Consider the following 19,605-nt stretch of genomic DNA (forward strand, 5'->3'; position numbering starts at 1 on the left):
AACCCAGACTCCCCCCACCCCCAGGCTGCTCACAAAAATATGGCACGCAACTAAGGGATTTAAATATAAAAATAGCAGCTGATCTGATGGGAGAAGGGTAGATCCTGTCTTATCAGGTTCTGCAAAAGAAATACCAAATACAAGATCTGCAGCCTTTTAGATACCTGCAGATCAGACACTTTCTGCAGACAATCTCACAGAAAGCATGTTTCTCTAAATTAACTAAATTTGAAATGTTATGCAAACAAGGCACCCATCAGAGAGGCCGGATTTCGGGAATATACACGGGAATAGCATCATCAAAGGCGGCCCAAGATCATAATTATATGTTGAAATGGGCGACAGACCTCAAATATATAGAGACGACTGGGAGGATATCTGGGAATCGGCAGCTAAAACTTCAATTTGTACGACAACAAAGGAAAATATATACAAAATGTTATTGCAATGGTACTTAACCCCAGGTAGGCTGAGCCAGATCTTGCCGGGAACACCGGATCTATGCTGGAGAGGGTGCGGCCTGAGAGGAGATATGGTGCATATTTGGTGCACATGTCCACAGATGCAGAATTTTTGGACTATGGTCCAGGGTATGATCCAGGAGATCACAGAGCTGGGAGTTCCGTTGGACCCGCTGACCTTTTGCTGACCGAGCCTATAGATAACTTACAGACCGCCACGAGAAAATTGGTCTCCTTTATCTTAACAGCGGCACACTGCTCTATAGATGTGGCTTGGAAGAAAATAAATGTCCCATCTAAGCGCACTGTAATCAAGAGTGAACGAGGTCAGGTTAATGGAGAAACTGTCAGCTCAACTAAATCACAAATTGGAGCACCCCCGGACACCCAAGGAGATCACCAAGGACCCCATGACACCCGTGGGAACCACCCGAGGGCCCCTTGATACCCGGCACCCCCGGAGACCACGAGGACCCCACGACACCCATGGGAACCACCCAAGGGCCTCCAGAGACCTGTAGGAATCACCCGAAGGCCCCCAGACACCCACAGACGCCACCTGTGGACCCACGGACACCCACGGGGACAACCCAAGGGCCCACAGACACCCGCAAGGACCACCTGTGGACCCACAGACACCCACAGGGACCACCTGTGGACCCGTGGAGTCCACACCAGGGCCCACAGACACATGCGGGGACCACTTGTGGACCCACGGACACCCGCAGCCTCTGGTATCAATCAAGTGGGGGTAGAGGAGATGGCTATTAGTGTTTATTGTGGGTAGCGAGGGGTTGGTGAAGGGGTTATTTAGCCCTTGGTGGGTAGCGGGAGGGTTTAACCCTTTCATTGCCTTAGCGGTTAGCCACTAAGGTAATGAAGTTGCCTGTAAATGCATTTTTATTGCATGGGATTAATGCCGGGGGTCTCCGGGGCTGATATTAATGGGTATCAGCTCTGGAGACCCCCCGACATCAATCCGATGCAGAAAAAAAATCATTTATTTTTTTTCTATGTCCCGTCTCGCCGCTTACCGGCACGTTCTCACCACCTTCACGCCAACTTTTCCTGGCATGAGGATTTTGGGAACAACTCGCCATTCTAGAGCCGCAATAGGCCTCGATAAGATAGTCACTGCTACTAGAATTGCACGAGTTTCAGAACCTGCCGATATGTGGCTTATCGACGCTCACTGCAATTTTTTTTAAAGGAATTTTTTGGGGGCGATTTAGTCTTTTATCGCCCACTTATCGACGCTTACAGAATCGGAGTAGGCATTTTGGGCGATAAGTTCTCAATAAGTCGCTTGTGAACACTTACTGCATAGGCCCCATAGTACTCACTAACCGCACCAGTGCTATTCCATAAAATACCTTCTGGTCCATTCAAGTGCATGAACTGTATGGTATCTTCTGGTGCAGGAAGGTGTTCTGTAGAATAGCGCCTCTTTGATAAATATGGGCCAATGTGCTATATTTATCAAAGTATTCTGGCTTCAAAACCAAAGCATATAATGGAACATGAAAATAACACCAAATATATCAAATGAAAAAAAACAATTAAGAGCAATTTTTGCACCAGATTGGAAGCTGGAGGCTAATAAATAAAAGCCAACATTTTAAACAATGCCTAATAGTTATTTAAAAGAGCATTAATGGTATAATTAATATATTCTAGTTACTGTACAACTTAATACAATTTTACCCATGTATTACCAATATGAAATGCTTTCTAGTGAGGATGATTAATCCGAATTGTGCTTTAAACCTTAAAATTGGAGTTTCTGCAAATACTTTTGCCAGATCATGCATGATAGTTTTGGACATAATACTGTGGCATCAATGTTTCTGTCCTGTTTCTCCCAATGGAAATAACATTAAAAAAAAGAGAAGCTCTCTCTGGCAGTGACTTTCTTTGATGAAAAATAGTTCATTGATCTGGTAACCTGGAACAGGCAACTTGAAAATTAGTAGATTCAAAATGAGCAGGAAACTATTTCACTTGTTGGAAAACATCAGTATAAAGAGTGAAACTCATTTTACCATTTCTTACCAAATGGATAGTTTTAATATTTTTTCAGCTGAGAGTAAAGTTCAAGAGACACCTGTCTGTAATGCTCATGTTTATGAAAATATCCAGTTAATTGAGAGATGACATAAGCATAGTTGCATCTTTAGTAACATCAGTTTTAATATATTACATTGCATAGAAAGCAATTACTTTGTATTCCCAACATCAAAGAGATGTCACTCAATTATTTCCACAACACCAGTGTAACTAAACAAAGAACATAACTGTTTTATTTGCATTGGAAAGTGTGCAAAGACAAACAATATGATTCCTCCCCCCCACCCCCACCCCCTCCGAGAAATGAAGAGCAGAGAAGATCCACCAAATGAATAAAGGGAATAGAAAATATGACACGAGGAGAGGCTAGCTAATTTAGATTTGTTAACATTAGAAAAGAGGCGTCTAAAAGGGGATATGATAACTATATACAAATATATTCAGGGACAGTACAAGGAGGTTTCACAAGAACTATTCATCCCACGGGCAGTACAAAGGACTCGGGGCCATCCCTTAAGGTTGGAGGAAAGGAGATTTTACCAGCAACAAAGGAGAGGGTTCTTTACAGTAAGGGCAGGTAAAATGTGGAATTCATTACCCATGGAGACTGTGATGGCAGATACAATAGATTTGTTTAAAAAAAAGTTGTACATCTTTTTAGAAAGAAAACTTATACAGGGATATACCAAATAAATAAACATAGGAAAGATGTTGATCCAGAGAGTAATCTGATTGCCAATATTTGGGGTCAGGAAGGAATTACATTTTCCTCTTATGAGACAGCATTGTATGATGTTTATGATGTTTCACTGGGAGTTTTTCTGTTTGCCTTCCTCTGGATCAAAATACTACAAATACAAATATAGGATAAAGTATCTGTCGTCTAAGTTTAGCATAGGTTGAACTTGAAAGACATATGTCTTTTTTCAACCTCATCTACTACTGTATGTAATTATGTGACTACTTAAAAGCTTACAATCTCATTATACTATTGCCAGTCCATGCCCGCTTTGATAATTGATGTTAAGTTAGGATGATTTATGCAAAAATCCAGACTGGGTCTGATTTTAATATGGGCTGTGGTTTCATGAGCAGTTTTAGCCAGGTCGAACTTGTACTTCAACCATCCCATGTTGTCATTGATGGACATCTGCCAGATAGAAATACTACTGTTTTATGATACCAGAGGGGGAGAAATTTGAATTATTCATATTTGCACATTGCATGACTCTTTCAAAGCACTATTTCTCGGCTACTGAGCAACTCATGCTAACTCAAGAGACCTAATGCTATATTTCTAAATTCTCAATGAACAGGACACCTAAGAGGGGCTAATAATGTGGCATGTCAAAAGCGTAGGGGTCTATGAATCAAGGCACAAGTGGAGCAATTATAATGTAAAAAAAAAAAAAAACACCCTGCATAAGACGTATACAAAATATGCTATTACTTTTAATGGTATTTTTAATTTGATACATATGGTGGTTATTTTGCCCCCGTTTTGCCTCCATACATAATCCCCATTACCTCCAGGCAAAAGGAGATGTTGCATGAACATTGTTACAGAATGGATAGCATCAGTCAAATGACCCTCTTCCCTTTTTGTAACCGCTCCCTTTCTTTCCCTCCCACCCCTCTCGTCCTCCTCCTTCCAGCCAATCATCTTTGTTTCGGACAGATCAAACAGCAACAAGGAGTTGAGTGTGGATGAAGTGTCTGATGAAGAAACGAAAAAAAAGAAGGCGGATCAGAAAGAGCAAAAAGATAAGGTCTTTGTGCCTTCTGTCATAATGACGATGGGAAGTGCCATTGCTCGGCAAGACCTCGGAGGGGTGGACCATTTAGCAAATAAAGGGCCATATTAGGGCAAATGACCTTTCTTGAGATTTAGGGTCTTGTTCTATACACACAGATCTGGCCATACCGGTCATTTTCAGACGAAAATCCTCATTGAGATTTTCATCCGAACAGCTGCCTCAGCGTATCTATAGAATTACCCCGTTCAGCTGTGAAACAATACCTCTTCTACAAACGTCTCACTTCCTCTTCCTTGTAATATTTGCCTTTGTGCTCCCTTGTCTCTAATATTTCACTATTAGCTCGCTGATTTAGAATGAGTTAGCATCAGTTCTTTTGACTTTTAAACTGTGAAAAAGATGGGAGTCTCACACCCCCTAGTGGCGCTTCTCAATGCAGGCCAAGTATAATGATATAGCAATAGTAAAATCTGAAACTGCTTGTTGAACAGCCATCGGCGTCACATATAAATTATCCACATATCCATAGAAGACAGTATTACAGTCCCCCAAATAGCTTCTGGAGTGAGGAAAGTCTTGTATGGGGTACGAGACCTAAGTAAATGAAGTACTCACTGTTAGGATAATGAGACGATTGGCTGCTCCGGTGTGCTCCTGCTAGATGAGTGGCAAAAGATCCAGGAAAAACGAAGCGGTGCAACTCCCATGCAGGTAAGGACATAGACCAGGACAATGACACTCAAGTGTAGGCTTTATTGACACCCGACAGCCCCAGAATAACTCTGACGCGTTTCGCACAGTACACCGTGCTTTGTCAAAGAGAACATGTTCTGGTCTGTGTCCTTACCTGCATGGGATTTGCACCGCTTCGTTTTTCCTGGATCTTTTGACTTTTAAGCAGTGTTGAAAGTGTGATGGTAGTGATACCGCGTACACATACTATCACTACAAATCTAGACATGCATTATGGTCTACTTTGAAAGCACCTCCTTCCATTTTGCCTATATAGCTTGTGTTTAAAGATGGCATCCAATGTGCTTTCTTCCATTGTTTAAAATAATTGTATTCTTTTACATTTGGCCCAGTACCACTACTTTTCAGTGGCACATTAGCCACTGCTTCTAAAGGAGCGTTTAAAAGCATTCATCTTAATAAATCTTCTTGTGATTTCTGAGTTAGGCAATATACTTAATCAAATCTCATTTGTTTTGTATACTTCTTTAATGAGGCGGTGTATCCCAAATCTTGTGCATTTTGGTTCTGATTTAATATATGGAATATTTAGATGGAAAGGATCATTGGATATTACAAACTTGACACACACATTGTTGATATAAATGTTAACTTAGGTATTTTTCTATGTGAACTACATTGAAAATGTTGTTGTAAATATGATAGCTAAGCACTATAAAAATATGAAGTATTGGTTACATACTGTCTGTGTTAGGGTGTACCAAATACATATTTCCAGCAACAAAACACAAATGAAAGCTACAGTAATCCAGTAAATAGTAAATAGACCATAGTAAAACTTACATATTTTCATGCCACAATAATTATTAAAGTAATTACATTTGTATTAAAATGTACAGGTAAATAACCACATCCAGGATGACATGAGAAACTACGCAGGTTTAACTGTTGCATGAAGAAAATCCATGTCAATGGTAATGTCTACTGTGCTGGTCAACGTGGAAACTCCTATCAAAGACATATGGAATGTATCGTGGAAGAAAGCTTGAGGAATAAAATAGAATTTTGATATACAGTAAAAATACACTGTAAGAAATTGTTATAGGTCTTTTCAAACAATGACTGAGTCACCTGTGCTGAAGCAGGGATATCCTTAAAACGTGACCAGTTGGTGGCTCTTGAGGACTGTAGTTGGCCACCCCCGTCATACAGACGAGATCACGAGTATTCTAAAGCTTGCCTTAAACTAGCTCGGTTACATTCTGGGTATGTGCTGGGTGTAACCTGGCTAGTTTAAGGCAAGTTTAAGGTATTTCTGCATTGACTAATGACCCATAGGATTAACACAGCAGGGGTCCCTGGCATTCCCATGCAGTTTGAATGGGACTGCCAGGGACCCCCGCTGTTAATCTGATGGGCCATTAATCAATGCAGAAATGCTGGGTCTAGTTTAAGGCAAGTTTAAGTCATGTATCCAGCATGTACCTGGGTGTACCTGGGCCTTTTTGGCGATTGCCACTGGTTTGTGTTAGAATAACCGTGGGCACTACAGTAGTATAACATACACGTATTTCCCAAAACGTGGTCCCTTCTTTCTATATGATTTCCCTGGAAAGCTGGTCTGTTTATTCTATCTCATTTGATCCTGAAGAAGTAAGGACTGGCATGCCTGTTGATCAGCTTTATGGCTTGTGTTTTTTAGGCTTCTGGGAGTAACACAGACAAGGAGAGCGAGGAAGAGGAGAAGCAGTTCCGGAACATCTTCCAACAGATTGCAGGGAATGTGAGTATTCAACAACAAAATCTTAATATTTTAACTTGAAAGGGTTAAAGTATCTGTACTAGGGAGTGTCCTGGCGTGGGATAACTGTAGTCCTACTCTAGGAGCCCAACCCCCTATCCCTGGTACATCTTTAAGAATAGTGCTTTTTGCCAACTTGGATACATGGAATGCTCAAAGCACAGGAAGAGAGACGCCCATCATCTAGAACGTTTAATTCACTGGAATAGAAAACAAACAAATAGTGATACACTCAAATGTAGAAGTATCCTACATTAGGGCAATACCGGCATAAACGTATGCAGCAGTAAACATGCCAGAGTTAGTCCTAAACCGGTATTACATTTAAAGAAAATGTTATCTTCCTGTATGCAAAAAAAAATCTTTATATCCCACATGGTTACTTCCCAAATTGTTGGGTCTTTGTAATTGTCAACAATTTAAAGCATGCACAGTTGTGAATGATGAGACATTTCTATTTAAATCCTATATCTCCAATTGGATTGGTAATATTAAACCTATGGTTCATTGTAAGTCATGCTATTCAGTATACCTCCAATAGATTGGTTGTATATTAGAGCGCAATAGAAACATATAAAATGTCTTGGACACAGTGTTTCTAGCCATTTGAAAATCCATTGTCAACGAAATCCAGAAGGTTTGCACTTTAAAGGGATAGAATATATTCACAGTTCCTAGAGGGTTAGGGTTAGTGGTTAGGGGTAGTGACAGGTTTAACCTCTTCGCCTGTAGAGAATCATATATTTTTTTAAACCATCTACTGTCTGTGTATTATATGGCAGAACCATTCCTAGTCACTGTAAGTTTATTATGTTTACTAGAATTTATAGAACACCTGCAGGTTGCTGCCAGTAGAAATAGAAGTTAATCCCATGCTGGGAACAGTGCACGCTCTAATCCCCTGCTGACATAGGCAGAGTCTATGACTTTGTCACTCACAACATCTATAAAATAACATCAGCACTAATGTAAAGGAACATGGGTATAGAAACCCAATCTAAAAATATATAGACAACCTAAGGGGATATATATATATACACACAATACCATAAATATAAAGATCATTACATAAAAATAAATACAGTGAGGTAAAACGTCTCTCAAAAAAAATATCTCTATTATATATATATATAAAAAAATAAACATCTTGAGGATTTAAAAAAAAATATATATATATATATATATATTTTAAATCCTCAAGATGTTTATTAAAGAAAAAACAATATATATATATATATATAAATATATATATATATATATATATATATATATATATATATATATATATATATATATATATATATATATATATATATAATACAGAGATTTTTTTTGAGAGACGTTTTACCTCACTGTATTTATTTTTATATAATGATCTTTATATTTATGGTATTGTGTGTATATATATCCCCTTAGGTTGTCTATATTTTTTTTAGATAGGTTTCTATACCCATGTTCCTTTACATTAGTGCTGATGTTATTTTATATATGTTGTGAGTGACAGAATCATAGACTCTGCCTATGTCAGCAGGGGATTAGAGCGTGCACTGTTCCCAGCATGGGATTAACTTCTATTTCTACTGGCAGCAACCTGCAGGTGTAAGTAATTAGCCCGAGCTACAGGCTTTAAAGGGCAGCCTGCGAGTACTGTACATCCACTCTCTCACACAGAGCTGTTACCCTAATATAAGCCACTTCTAAATGTCAATGTATAACTATTTGTTTTTTATCCCAGTAATTTAAAGGTTGTACTCTATAGGAGGGTCCCATTCTTGGGGATTTGTGTTTTTCAGTATCATTGTTCCTAAAACAAATGGAGGCCTTCATCACTGTGGGATGGGACTTTTTCTCCTACACTGAAGTGACAGTATATACAGTATACAGTATGCCACCACTGACTCTTTGAGGGGAATTTCCTTCCTTTATATTGAGATGGTGTGCAAGACTTATTTGTATAGTAGCATGTTAATAGCACTTATAGTATTTGTTTTTATTCACCCAGAAACACATTCACTATTCACATATTATTTGTTTGTGTTTGTTTTCCTGTAATTTTCTGTATATTTTAATTGACTTAACTTTTTGGATTTTAAACACAATCTATAGAGCGCTCCTTTTTTATCTTGTTGTTGCCAACTTTGCCAATGGTTGTCATCTGTTGACTTCAGTGTTTGTCTAGAGTTAAATACCTTTCCTTCTATGTAATGAGTGTGACTTAACATCATTTGATTATTTATATGTGCTATTTAAGATGGAAGAGATATAATCAATTGTGAGCACTTACTATGAGAGAAATGCGTTGGGTGATGAGTTGTTTGGATGTTCATAGCCCAGCTAATTTTTTTGTAATTTTTGCATCATTTATATTACGATTTTAAGAAGAAGCGTCAAAGAATATTTTATTTTTTGGGACATACGGTGACGAGTTGTTTCTTGTTTTTGTGTTATTTGCCAACACTGATCTTAGTGCACATGTTTGTCTGCTCCTGAAGCACCCTGACCTTTTTTTTTTATGGTGTGCAAGAAGTTTTGACTATAACGGTTAGTAAAGATATCTAATTACATCTGCTCACTGGCAGAAAGCTGGTGGCCCTCTGGAATAAGGCAAATGGCCTATTCCTATAGACATAGCAACTCATTTATTTTCTGGTTGGGAGTCAGTCTCACTGATCTTGCACATGAGTAGTTTCCCAGACTTTAATGGAGCATCACTAATAAAAATCAGTACCTTTGGTCCTTGGAGGTTGAGATCTCTGTTCTTAAAAAAAAAGACAAAATAAAAAGACAAAAACAAAAGCAGAGAATTGTTGCTTTAAATCACCACTTAGATGACTCAAATACATTTGCCCTTCTTTCCTCTGCTGAATGGTTTACGGATTATGTAGTATTTTAATGGGATATTTTTTCCTCTTTTCGATCAGGACATGGAAATCAGCGCTGATGAACTCCAAAATGTCCTGAACAAAGTGGTTAATAAACGTGAGTGCTAATCCTTTTTTAATTCCTTCTGATATGCAAGAAGTATGTAATGTTATTAATTTGAAAGAATGAGTGCAGCCCCACCTAGCAATACATACTGGAGTTACAAAAAGAAAAAAAGCACCAATGTTTGTAAATGTAATAGTGGTACTGTAGGCCCAAATGCCTTATTCTGAAAACAAGAAAAATATCATGGAATCATACCCAACAAGTAGCTTTAGGTTAACAGTGTGATAATGATTCAGTTCTAGTTCTATATATTCCTATTTGCTGATCTGTTAGCAAGTTCAGAATGATAGTAACGTGAAGAAAGAACTGCTTAGATCCTTATAACTACAGATGGGCATTTTTTTGTTGTTGGTGAATTTGGATCCGCCTCGGATCGAGTGATTCCTTTGATCTGGGGATCAATCTCCAAAAGAGAAATCTGCAATTGTGGATTTTTTTTTTTGCCAGAGAGAGATTTCTAATTTTATTAACAGTTGCCAGTTGTATATATATCCACTGAAGCGTCCCTCCAAATAAATTAGGGAGACGTGCCTGTGCTGAAAAAGAAGCACACCTGAGAGATATGCTAATGGTTATGAACAGAATATTGAAATAAGTCCCGTCCCACACTTTCTGAAAGAATTTCCATACCAACCTAATGACTGAAATGATGTCGGACCAAACATTACTAGAAGCCAAAACCACTGCTTTTCTAGGATACAGCTATAGCAGTGGGAGCTAAACCAGATAATACGGAGTATTACTGTCACATCCTACTTTTGAGCTCATCACTGCTCACCATGTAGCTAAACTAGCTATTAGCGCATCTCACAGGTATCTCAGGTGCGCTCCACAACGAACATTAAACTGTCAACCAGAAAGTGGAAGTGGTCTGCTTTTAAAGGAAGCCAGGAGGAGGGAGCTACTACAGCTATATTGTAACGTGTGCTCGCCACAAACAGGATGGGACCATAAGGCCGAGGTGGGGATTAGTAAACACCGACACCGAGCCTAGAGATCACGTCTGGTGAGCAGGTTGGTAGTCGTGTAGCTGGGTCAGGGTAGGAGAAGTCGGGTAGTAGATATACTCACCGTGGTCGAGGGGTAGGAGACTGGAGGGTAGTAGAGGTCATGTAGCGGAGGTCGAGGGTAGCAGAAGGTAGGGTAGTAGATGTTCAAGCCGAGGTCGAGGGTAGGAGACTGTAGAATGGTAGGTAAATATCTGTGGTCCAGGTTCAGATGAAATTGCAAGGCAAGACAGGCACAGCAAAGCAAGGCAGGACAAGGAAAAACAGAGTGCTTGCGACCAGCACAATGTCGCAAGTAACAAACTGTTGTGCTCAGCCAATTTGCAGAGGCAACGGGGCCGATTTACTAAGCAGTAAGCTTATGCGCCTGATTGGGAATTTTTTTATCCCACGATAAAAAATTAAGCCAGACGCGGGATTCCCTAAGAAGTGAAGCGCATTTGAGTAGGTGCGGGCAAAAACATGCCCGATAACGCGAGCTGTTATTTTTACCCCTGCTATCGTGCTTAAAAATCTATAGCACGATAGCCTGGCGATCGTACAGTATACATATACATTTTAATACTAGTGTACATATGGAGGGGGTCTCCTGAGCTGAACCGCATTGGTTTCAGCCTCGGGGGCACCCTAATTCATGAGATACAGGCCCCGTTATGGGGGCCTATGAAGGCAATAGGGTACTATGCTGGCCTACAATTAGATGACTTTTCTCAGGAAGCAGCATCACAAAAACAATTAAACTTAACATTTTGTGCTGTAGCTGTGCTCTTTTTTCCCCCGCTGTGGAACTTCTTCTATCAAGTATAAATTACGTTGTTCTCCTTAGCATTACCTTCCTGCCTCCGGGCAGATTGGACTTTTTTAGGATTGGACTTCTATTGGGTCAGGACTCTCACATTGGTGATTTTGTGTATTTTAGTATTAGGCGCTGGATTGTTTTGTTTTTTATGTCATGTATTTTCTAATCTGTATCGGTTAGAATTTTCCAGGCTGCCTATCCTTATATATGGAGGTTTTTAGCACATGCTATAATTGGCCTTATTGGTCATTTATTATTTATCATTAGTGCTGTGAACACATTTCCTTTTCTTCCTGCCATGGAGCTACAGTCTACGCTGCTCTAATGATGGCCCAACGGTGCTGAAGCAGAAGGCTAGTGCAGTTTTAGTCACCCTGAGGCGAGAAGTCGGGATGCCTGAGTGGGATGCTCTGGTCAACTTAGTCCCAGAGGCCTCTGGAGATACTCTGCAATACTGGCAGCCAAGAGGAGGTGACGCCCGGTACTGTTAGGTCGGGTCTTAGGAGGTGTGCCTGTACGTACTCAGGTGCCTGAACCTCTGCTGGAGGAACCACCGCAGTGCTACTAGCATGAATGCACAAGAAGGCACAGAGTAGGCCAACTGGACTGTGGTCCTTCGTCCGGGAATGCTAACCGTGAGTCACACCTAAGATGGCGTCTCCCGCCAAGTCTGGAGAGCGCATGTGCTGCTTGCCGCCAGGCTGCATGACACTGTTTTGCAGAAATCTGTCCGGGTCTGGTGCAAAAACCAGAGCCCCACCCCCGCGATGTGAGTGGCTTAGCGCTGAGCCAGAACCACTCTTTGCTAATGTGTGCCCCTCCTCTGAATTCCACATGTGTGCCCCTCCTCTGAATTCCACCAGGGGGAGGGGGCACAGTGAGTCTCGATCAGCAGCTTCTGTCCACAATAAGGGAGGTACAGGATACAGCGAACCGCACCATCAATTGTATTGAGTTTGGCGAGCAAAAGGACTGTACGTAACATTTCCTTTGTGCCCGTGCTTACAAAAAGACCTGAATATCTCTGGTGGTATGGACTTTGATCCCTATCAGCGACCAAGAGGGGTTCTGGTAGTGACGGTGGAGGGGAAAAAGGTACATCAGATGCCTATGCCCCAAGCGTGATTTCCCAGGTGGCGAGTTGACCTGGGGAGCCAAATGTGCCTGCTGCGGAGTACAGTTCCTGAAACTCACAATGCTGCGGCCGACGGAATCCGCTGAGAAAGATGCAACTGACCCCTCTACCCAGTCGGTCGATGCTGCTACTATTCAATCTACCTCAACTAGGGAAGCTTCGGAGGGGCCGTGCGCCATAACATACGTTCCAGGGGCTCTGTGCAGCCCGGTTCCAGAGCCGGAACCTCAGATGTCAAAACTACCGGGTAAGGTGACTACCCAGGGAGAGTTGGGAGCGCTTCCACTAGGGGCGCAGAGGCGGTATCGCTTTCTGCCAATAACCACCCGTGAATGCAAGGTGCCCTGACGCCGTTCCCCTGCGGAGGTGTCCCTACACTCATCATCTTCTACCGACGACAGTAGGCAATGATCCGTGGTGATGCGCCAGGCGGCGGACCACCAAAGTGAAATTAAGGACAAAGAGCCACCTACCTTTAAAGTGGAGCAGCAGAGTACAGAGACCACCACATGGCGAGCGCTGGTGCGCCCAGAACCGCAGAGAAGTTCCACGGCCATGGCGGTGCCCAGTGCAGCAGAGGCGGTACCTGACATCGTTCCAGATGACCTGATAACCGTCAGGAGCCAGCGGAGCGGTGAGGCACCACACCCTTAATCTCTGCAGGCAGAAACGGAGGTATCCAGTACGGAGGGCCCTCAAGCACGTCCGTCCCAATACTTGGATCTTCACCCAGATCTAGTGATGTCTCCAGGAGACGTCACTTCTGAAGTGACTGCCGGAGTGGACCAGGACTCTGCTGTGACCATTTGGGTAATTACTGCCTCCTCCAGGTGCAGAATGGAACGCTTTATTCACCAGGTTGTAGACCGAGGAAAAGGCCAGGGCCTCCCTGTCTACCGCATACGTGATGCGGATGACCGGGTAAAGGTCTGGCCCAGAAACCACTTGCTGTTCCATCCACAAGGGGGAGAGAGTGGCTTAGAACCAGAGACTGTAGTACCCGACCATGAGCTTGAAGAGTCTACAGAGACTCCATTGACTGGCAATGGCTTCTAATGGATGCTAGTTTTCACAAAGGGTCAGTGAGAAGAGCATCGGTTTTCTAGGTGTGTCATATGCGACCAGGTCTGCAGACAGCTACTGAGGCCTTAACCAGGTTCTCATGATATCCTCACGATATCCCCACATTCCATGATAGCCCTTGTACTGAATATGATCCCAAAGTGTAGGTCCTCCCCACCCCAACCCTTACGGACAACACCGTTGTAATAGGTGTGCTCACACCTATTTTATAATGTTACGTATAAGATATTTAAAATGTTTTTCTCATTTACTTTGTTTTAATGAACCCAAATAGATTAACCCCTTCATTGCGGGATCTGAAATGCATTGCTCTTTGGCAGCAAAGGGATTTGCGTAATACTCTTCTCCTTTTTTATGCAGATAAGGATCTGAAGACCGAAGGATTCACTCTAGAATCTTGCCGCAGTATGATTGCCCTCATGGATGTATCCTTTCTGTCTTAACTGTCTAATACTGAAATATACATTTCAGTATATCAATAATATTAAGTAAAGCTATATAGCGGACAATTTAACATCGTTTTTTTAAATTGTGAGTATCAAAAATAGTTTATAAAAAAAGATTCACCAATAGCCACACCCTATAGAACAAAAAAGAAAAGAAGTGCGCTCAGGACCGTGACAATAGTGATGAGTATTAATTATACCAATAAAGTGAATTAACACAATGTGATTATTCAAAATCAATATTGAAAGTGCTGTGTTTAACCAAAAATAATTAAAATCTGTTACTAGGTATAGAATGGAGGTATGCCGCTGTATTCTGTGGACTGGCTCCACAAACCACACGTGCTAAATGAAAACAAAAAGAAAAAACAGCGCAAAACCTCAGTGTAGTATTAAAATAATAATATATATTGTTGAACAGCAGGTGAGTAATACACGTACATCAATTCAATGATTAGAAAGCATGGCATGTTATGGACATGTTACCAGACTGCTACTGCAACAGCACACGACAATCCGATCGATCGAGGGAGTGGATCCTCCTCTCTCACACGAATTCATCTCTGCCAGTGTAGGAAGTCGCTGTCTGCAGGTAAGGTGTTGGCTTCAGTCTCAGAGCGCTCTCTCCCTCGTTGGATGTGTAGTTCCGGTATGCAGCAGCCCACTGATGACGTCACCAGAGTTCCGTCGCAAGTATGACCGGAAAGGACTAGATGGATATTGTCCGTGAGGGGTTTAACCTCTTGCATAGACTTCAATGTCCATAGAGAGTAACAATCAGAGTGACACTGGAACGCGCCTTCCAACCCGTTTCGTCATACTGTTTCTCTCGTAGCTGCACATTATATAAGAACATTTTTATTTCCCCTCATTTCAACAGCAAGATTTAGCAAAATGTGCAATACATTTCCAGTATTAACCGCTAAGGTAATGAAGGGGTTAAGTCCACCCGCAAGCCCCCCGCAAGGCCTAAACACCCACCAAGGGCCAAATACCACCTTCACCCACCACCGCTACCCACAATAAGCATGGCACTGATGGTTAACCCTTTCATTGCTTTAGAGGTTAGCCGCTAATAATGCATCTGATTCATGCTGGGGTCTCCGGTGGTGATATTAATGGATATCAGCTCCGGAGTCTCTCGGCATCAATCCGATGCAGGAAAAATTCATTTTTTTTTCTATATGCTTTCCCGCCGCTTCTCTGCAGCTTCTCACCACCTTCTTACCAACTTTTTCTGGCGAGGCGGTTTGGAGAAGAAATCTCAATTCTAGAGCGGCGTTCAGACTCGATAAGCTGATCGGGGCTACTAGAATTCAGCGAGTTTGAGAAACTGACGATAAATGGCTTATCGCCGCGCGTTTGGCTTTTTTTTTCCCCCGTAAAAAAAATTGAATTTCAGCTTACAAAAAGCTTACATAACAGCAGTAGGCTTTTTTTGATGATAAGCTGCCAATAACTGACTTATTGGACCTTTCTGCATAGGCCTCTAAGTAAGAAAAAGTGAATCCTTAACTTCAACTCCTCACAGACAGATGGCTGTGGAAGGCTGAACCTGCAGGAATTTCAGCATCTCTGGAAAAAGATTAAGCAGTGGCAGGTATAATTGTTATCGTTAGACTCACACGTTCGGAGGTGGAAGATAATGCTGAGCTGTATGAACAATTGAACATAAGACTGAAAGGATCATTCATCCAAGACATTTGACAGTACATTTTGAATGTAAAGCACGTTGAAATGCATGAATGAGAAACCCTATCATGTACAAAGGTCAAATGTACACATTGTTTTTTTTAAACAACCAGTTCATGTGCTGTGTTTTATAGCAAACATCCAAACGGGAGCTAATCCTACCCAGGAAAAAATCATCACAGATAAAAGGATGATATTAGGTATCATTGTTTTAAAAGAACCTTACTATCTAATGGTAATAATTTGGTTATCTCATAAAATTAATAATATGATGAATGTATAAAAAATGATCTCGCCACGAAAAAAACAAAAACTATATATTATATATATATATATATATATATATATATATATATATATATATATATATATATATCTCTCCAGCCAAACTCACCAGGTTTAAAACTGGCAGAAAGAGACAGCACAGCACGTAATCCAAAAAGTATATGTATTAAAACATACCGGGACCGCAACAAACCGACGTTTCGGTCCACTAAACGGTACCTTCTCCCAGGTAATGCAGTGAACAAATGCCAAAAGTGAAACATATATACAGTAGCCATAACCCCGTGCAAGCACCTGCTCACCACCAATAGGAGAGACCCATGTGAACAAAACAGTTGTAATCAATGCAAATGCGGAAATGAGCAGCACCACACTTCCATCACACTCCCTCCCACTCATACACACGCTGGCCAATAGGGGACGGATCAATGTAACCCATCAGTGCCCTCGCGCCGTCTCTATAGAAACAAACAACAAAGCAGCAAACATACCTTCATTGCGCACACGCAGATGGCGCCTGTCTGCAGGCTCAGTTACACTGACCAGTCGCGCATGCGCAAGTGCCAAAATGTAAACAAACTGACGGCTACTGCAGAGAACTGCTGCTCATAGGGCATAATGCCTGTGAACGAGAGAGACTGCTGCCTATGGTAAAAGCATATCACCAATCACCACTCACATAACTAACAACATGCACAGCCCTGACTAGCATAGATAAAGGGCATGCAGACCTATTAAAGCAACCACTGAAGATGATTCTTAGCTAAAGACTTAGAGACAGGGTGCATAGGTAGATATAAAGACCAACTGAAGCAACAGGGTTGATGGTACAAGTGTTCCTATTGGTTGGAACCACAATGAAGCACTATTTAAAGGAAGCTCAGCACTCTTGTAGTTACAGTGCCCCTGACGAAGAGGACCCGTTCCTTGAAACGCGTAGGGCATTATCTACTAAGGCTGCTGAAATTGGAGCACCATCGGAGGACACAGAGCTTGTCCGCATCATCCAGCAAGAGAGTGTACGTCAGCCCCAAACCCAACCCCCGATAGACGGCGCAAGCATGCAAACGCGGTGATGAAACAAGCACACGTGACGCGGAAGCGGAGCTGCACCAATTGACGAGGGAAGGAGTCACAGACTGAAAGAAATCTCCTGGCAGGAGACGGGGACACCGCGGCTGTTCCGGTGGACGCTTTATCACGGATCACCACACATACTGATGTGCCTTATACCTTGTGACGGGGAGGAAAGGGTTAATACCTGATTTGCCATTCATTACTGTTGTTGCCCTGTCCACGCCATTTTTATTCCCCATGTGCAGGCCATTCCCTGTCTGCGAGGGTAAAAGACAAGATGCATTGCTTGCCATACCCTCTAACCAACACATGATAGAAGATCTTAAATGTAAGGCAGGAGGTATTTTTTTGTAAGTCTAAGCAGGAATTACTTGGACATCCAGCTGTGATATGGGTGAATGAGCTTCGGTAATTTTATGACCAAGCCTGAAAGGGTTGTAATTATTTTTATGATGGAGCCTCAAAAGGCTCCTACAGATTTAGAGTCCTCCTGTCTAAAAGAGTGTCAATTATGACAATACCCAGAGGCCCATAATGTATACAATACTGGCATACTGATGCACAGCAGATGTCAGGCTAATGACACCTCTAAGTCAGAGACCAGACACAGTGGCCCCAAAAAAAGGGTGTAGCCCAGGTATGCTAAGTGGCATGGGCGTCAACCTGACCCATGCGCCCTGCCCACCGGACAGCCCTTTTGACCGGTCTTATGAACTGTGGGTCACTTGCCTATTCGTGGTTTTTTTTGTTCCCACGAGGGGATTGGATCCACATGTTAAAGATAGCTTTGGCCAGTCTATAACTGTGGCTTCCCAGGTATTTCCCAGTGTGATTCCTGAATTTTAATCCATGATGTAAAGATGCAAGACTTTGTTCCAGTACAGCAGCAACCACTCCAGGAGTGAAGGGGTTAACAACCACATAACCACAGGACTTTTAAAACCAAGGCTGCATTTCTTGCACTGGCAAGGAAAGGACCATTTCTTTCGTTCCAAGGACAATTTATTTAGTTTCCTGATCCCAGTGAGTGTGTTTTATGTGTATTCTGCAGATGTCGTGTGTTTGTCTATTAAGGAAATAAATCACAATTTATTTTGCAACTTGTTCTGTTCAATCAAGTACCCAGAAATATAAATGTGTTGATAAAAGTTGATGTCATCGTGACATACCTACTTACGTCTGTAAGGGTTTTTAACCGTTTTTCTTATCGCATTAAACCTGTCAAACTGAATTATGGGTTTTGCGCTTTTTTCTTCTTTTTTCTAGTGTTTAGGAATATCTGTATGAATACTTGCGTTCTTGCAAAATTAAACCATATCTGTAATTGCAGAAAATCTTTGTGCACTACGATGCTGACAAATCCGGCACCATCAACAGTTACGAGATGCGTAATGCTGTCAACGAAGCAGGTAATAGTCAGTACGTCAGGCATTAGGAATCCGGGCAGTGGTTGTGCAATGTTATTAAGCTAAGGCTGCAGAATCGTATTACAGAGGGAAACATACTGTATCAAGTACAGACTGGCAACCCTTACAAACCGTATCACAATGTTGCTATTGTAGGAGGGGTGGGTATTTTCTGTATGACATCACAAATGTTAATGATGAAAAGCTTGGAATGTTGAGTGACAGTTGGGATTCAAATGGCTGGAGCAGTGGTTTTCAACCTTTTCTTGCTTAATGAACCCCAGAATTAGATTGTGAAATTTCGGGGAACCCCAACCCTCTCGTCCCCTATTTCTGTTTTCTCCCCCTTATGCTCCCTCTCCCCTTCTCTTCTCTTCACTGGTTGTAGCGATGTTCGATATGAGTGGACGGGCTGTGTATATGAGCTTTTGTATTTGACAGAGAGGATACTCTGTGGCAGGAATGATTGGATATTATGTGGCTAGATTATCATGTATTAGATCATATGTTGAATAACGATTTTTGTTTTCCTGCCTGGAGGTGTATACTCTGTTTGCTGTTTTAGGCCGAGTCCATAGACGGACAGGCCGTGCTGAGGCGTGCGGACGCTCAGCGCTGAGCCCCTGCATCCTCAATGAGGATGCCTTGAGAGGGGGCTCACGCGAGCGTCCGCAGGCGTGCTGACGAGTTGGAGGTTTCAGCCGAGCGCCAAGCTGTTTTTCAGCGCGCTGTCGGCTGAAAACCTCCAATCACAGCACAGCAGTGTCAACGTCACGGCGCCGTGACGTCGGCGTCGTGACGTCGACGTCAGTGCGTCGCGGGCGATTGGCCCAGCGACGTCACTGCCCCGCCTCCAACCACCTCCCCCCGGCTCCGATCGCTCGCCTGTATGGGCATGAAATCGCCCA

At 42.2% G+C, this 19,605-nt stretch overlaps 1 protein-coding gene across 11 annotated transcripts in view; it reads left to right on the forward strand.

Annotated features, from left to right (window-relative positions):
- Positions 1–19,605, forward strand: part of CAPN3 (calpain 3) — a 111,858-nt gene that overhangs the window by 76,905 nt on the left and 15,348 nt on the right. For 9 of the 11 annotated variants that reach the window (XM_075614145.1, XM_075614147.1, XM_075614146.1 and 6 more), the window contains 6 exons: positions 4,184–4,297; positions 6,681–6,761; positions 9,701–9,758; positions 14,152–14,216; positions 15,769–15,837; positions 18,622–18,700. In XM_075614145.1, the coding sequence (XP_075470260.1) occupies positions 4,184–4,297; positions 6,681–6,761; positions 9,701–9,758; positions 14,152–14,216; positions 15,769–15,837; positions 18,622–18,700 (466 nt within the window). The remainder of the gene's footprint in view (positions 1–4,183; positions 4,298–6,680; positions 6,762–9,700; positions 9,759–14,151; positions 14,217–15,768; positions 15,838–18,621; positions 18,701–19,605) is intronic. The other 2 variants (XM_075614149.1, XM_075614155.1) reach the window with 1 other exon arrangement.

Source organism: Ascaphus truei, chromosome 9 (assembly GCF_040206685.1).
Source record: "Ascaphus truei isolate aAscTru1 chromosome 9, aAscTru1.hap1, whole genome shotgun sequence".
Taxonomy (NCBI): Eukaryota; Metazoa; Chordata; class Amphibia; order Anura; family Ascaphidae; genus Ascaphus; species Ascaphus truei.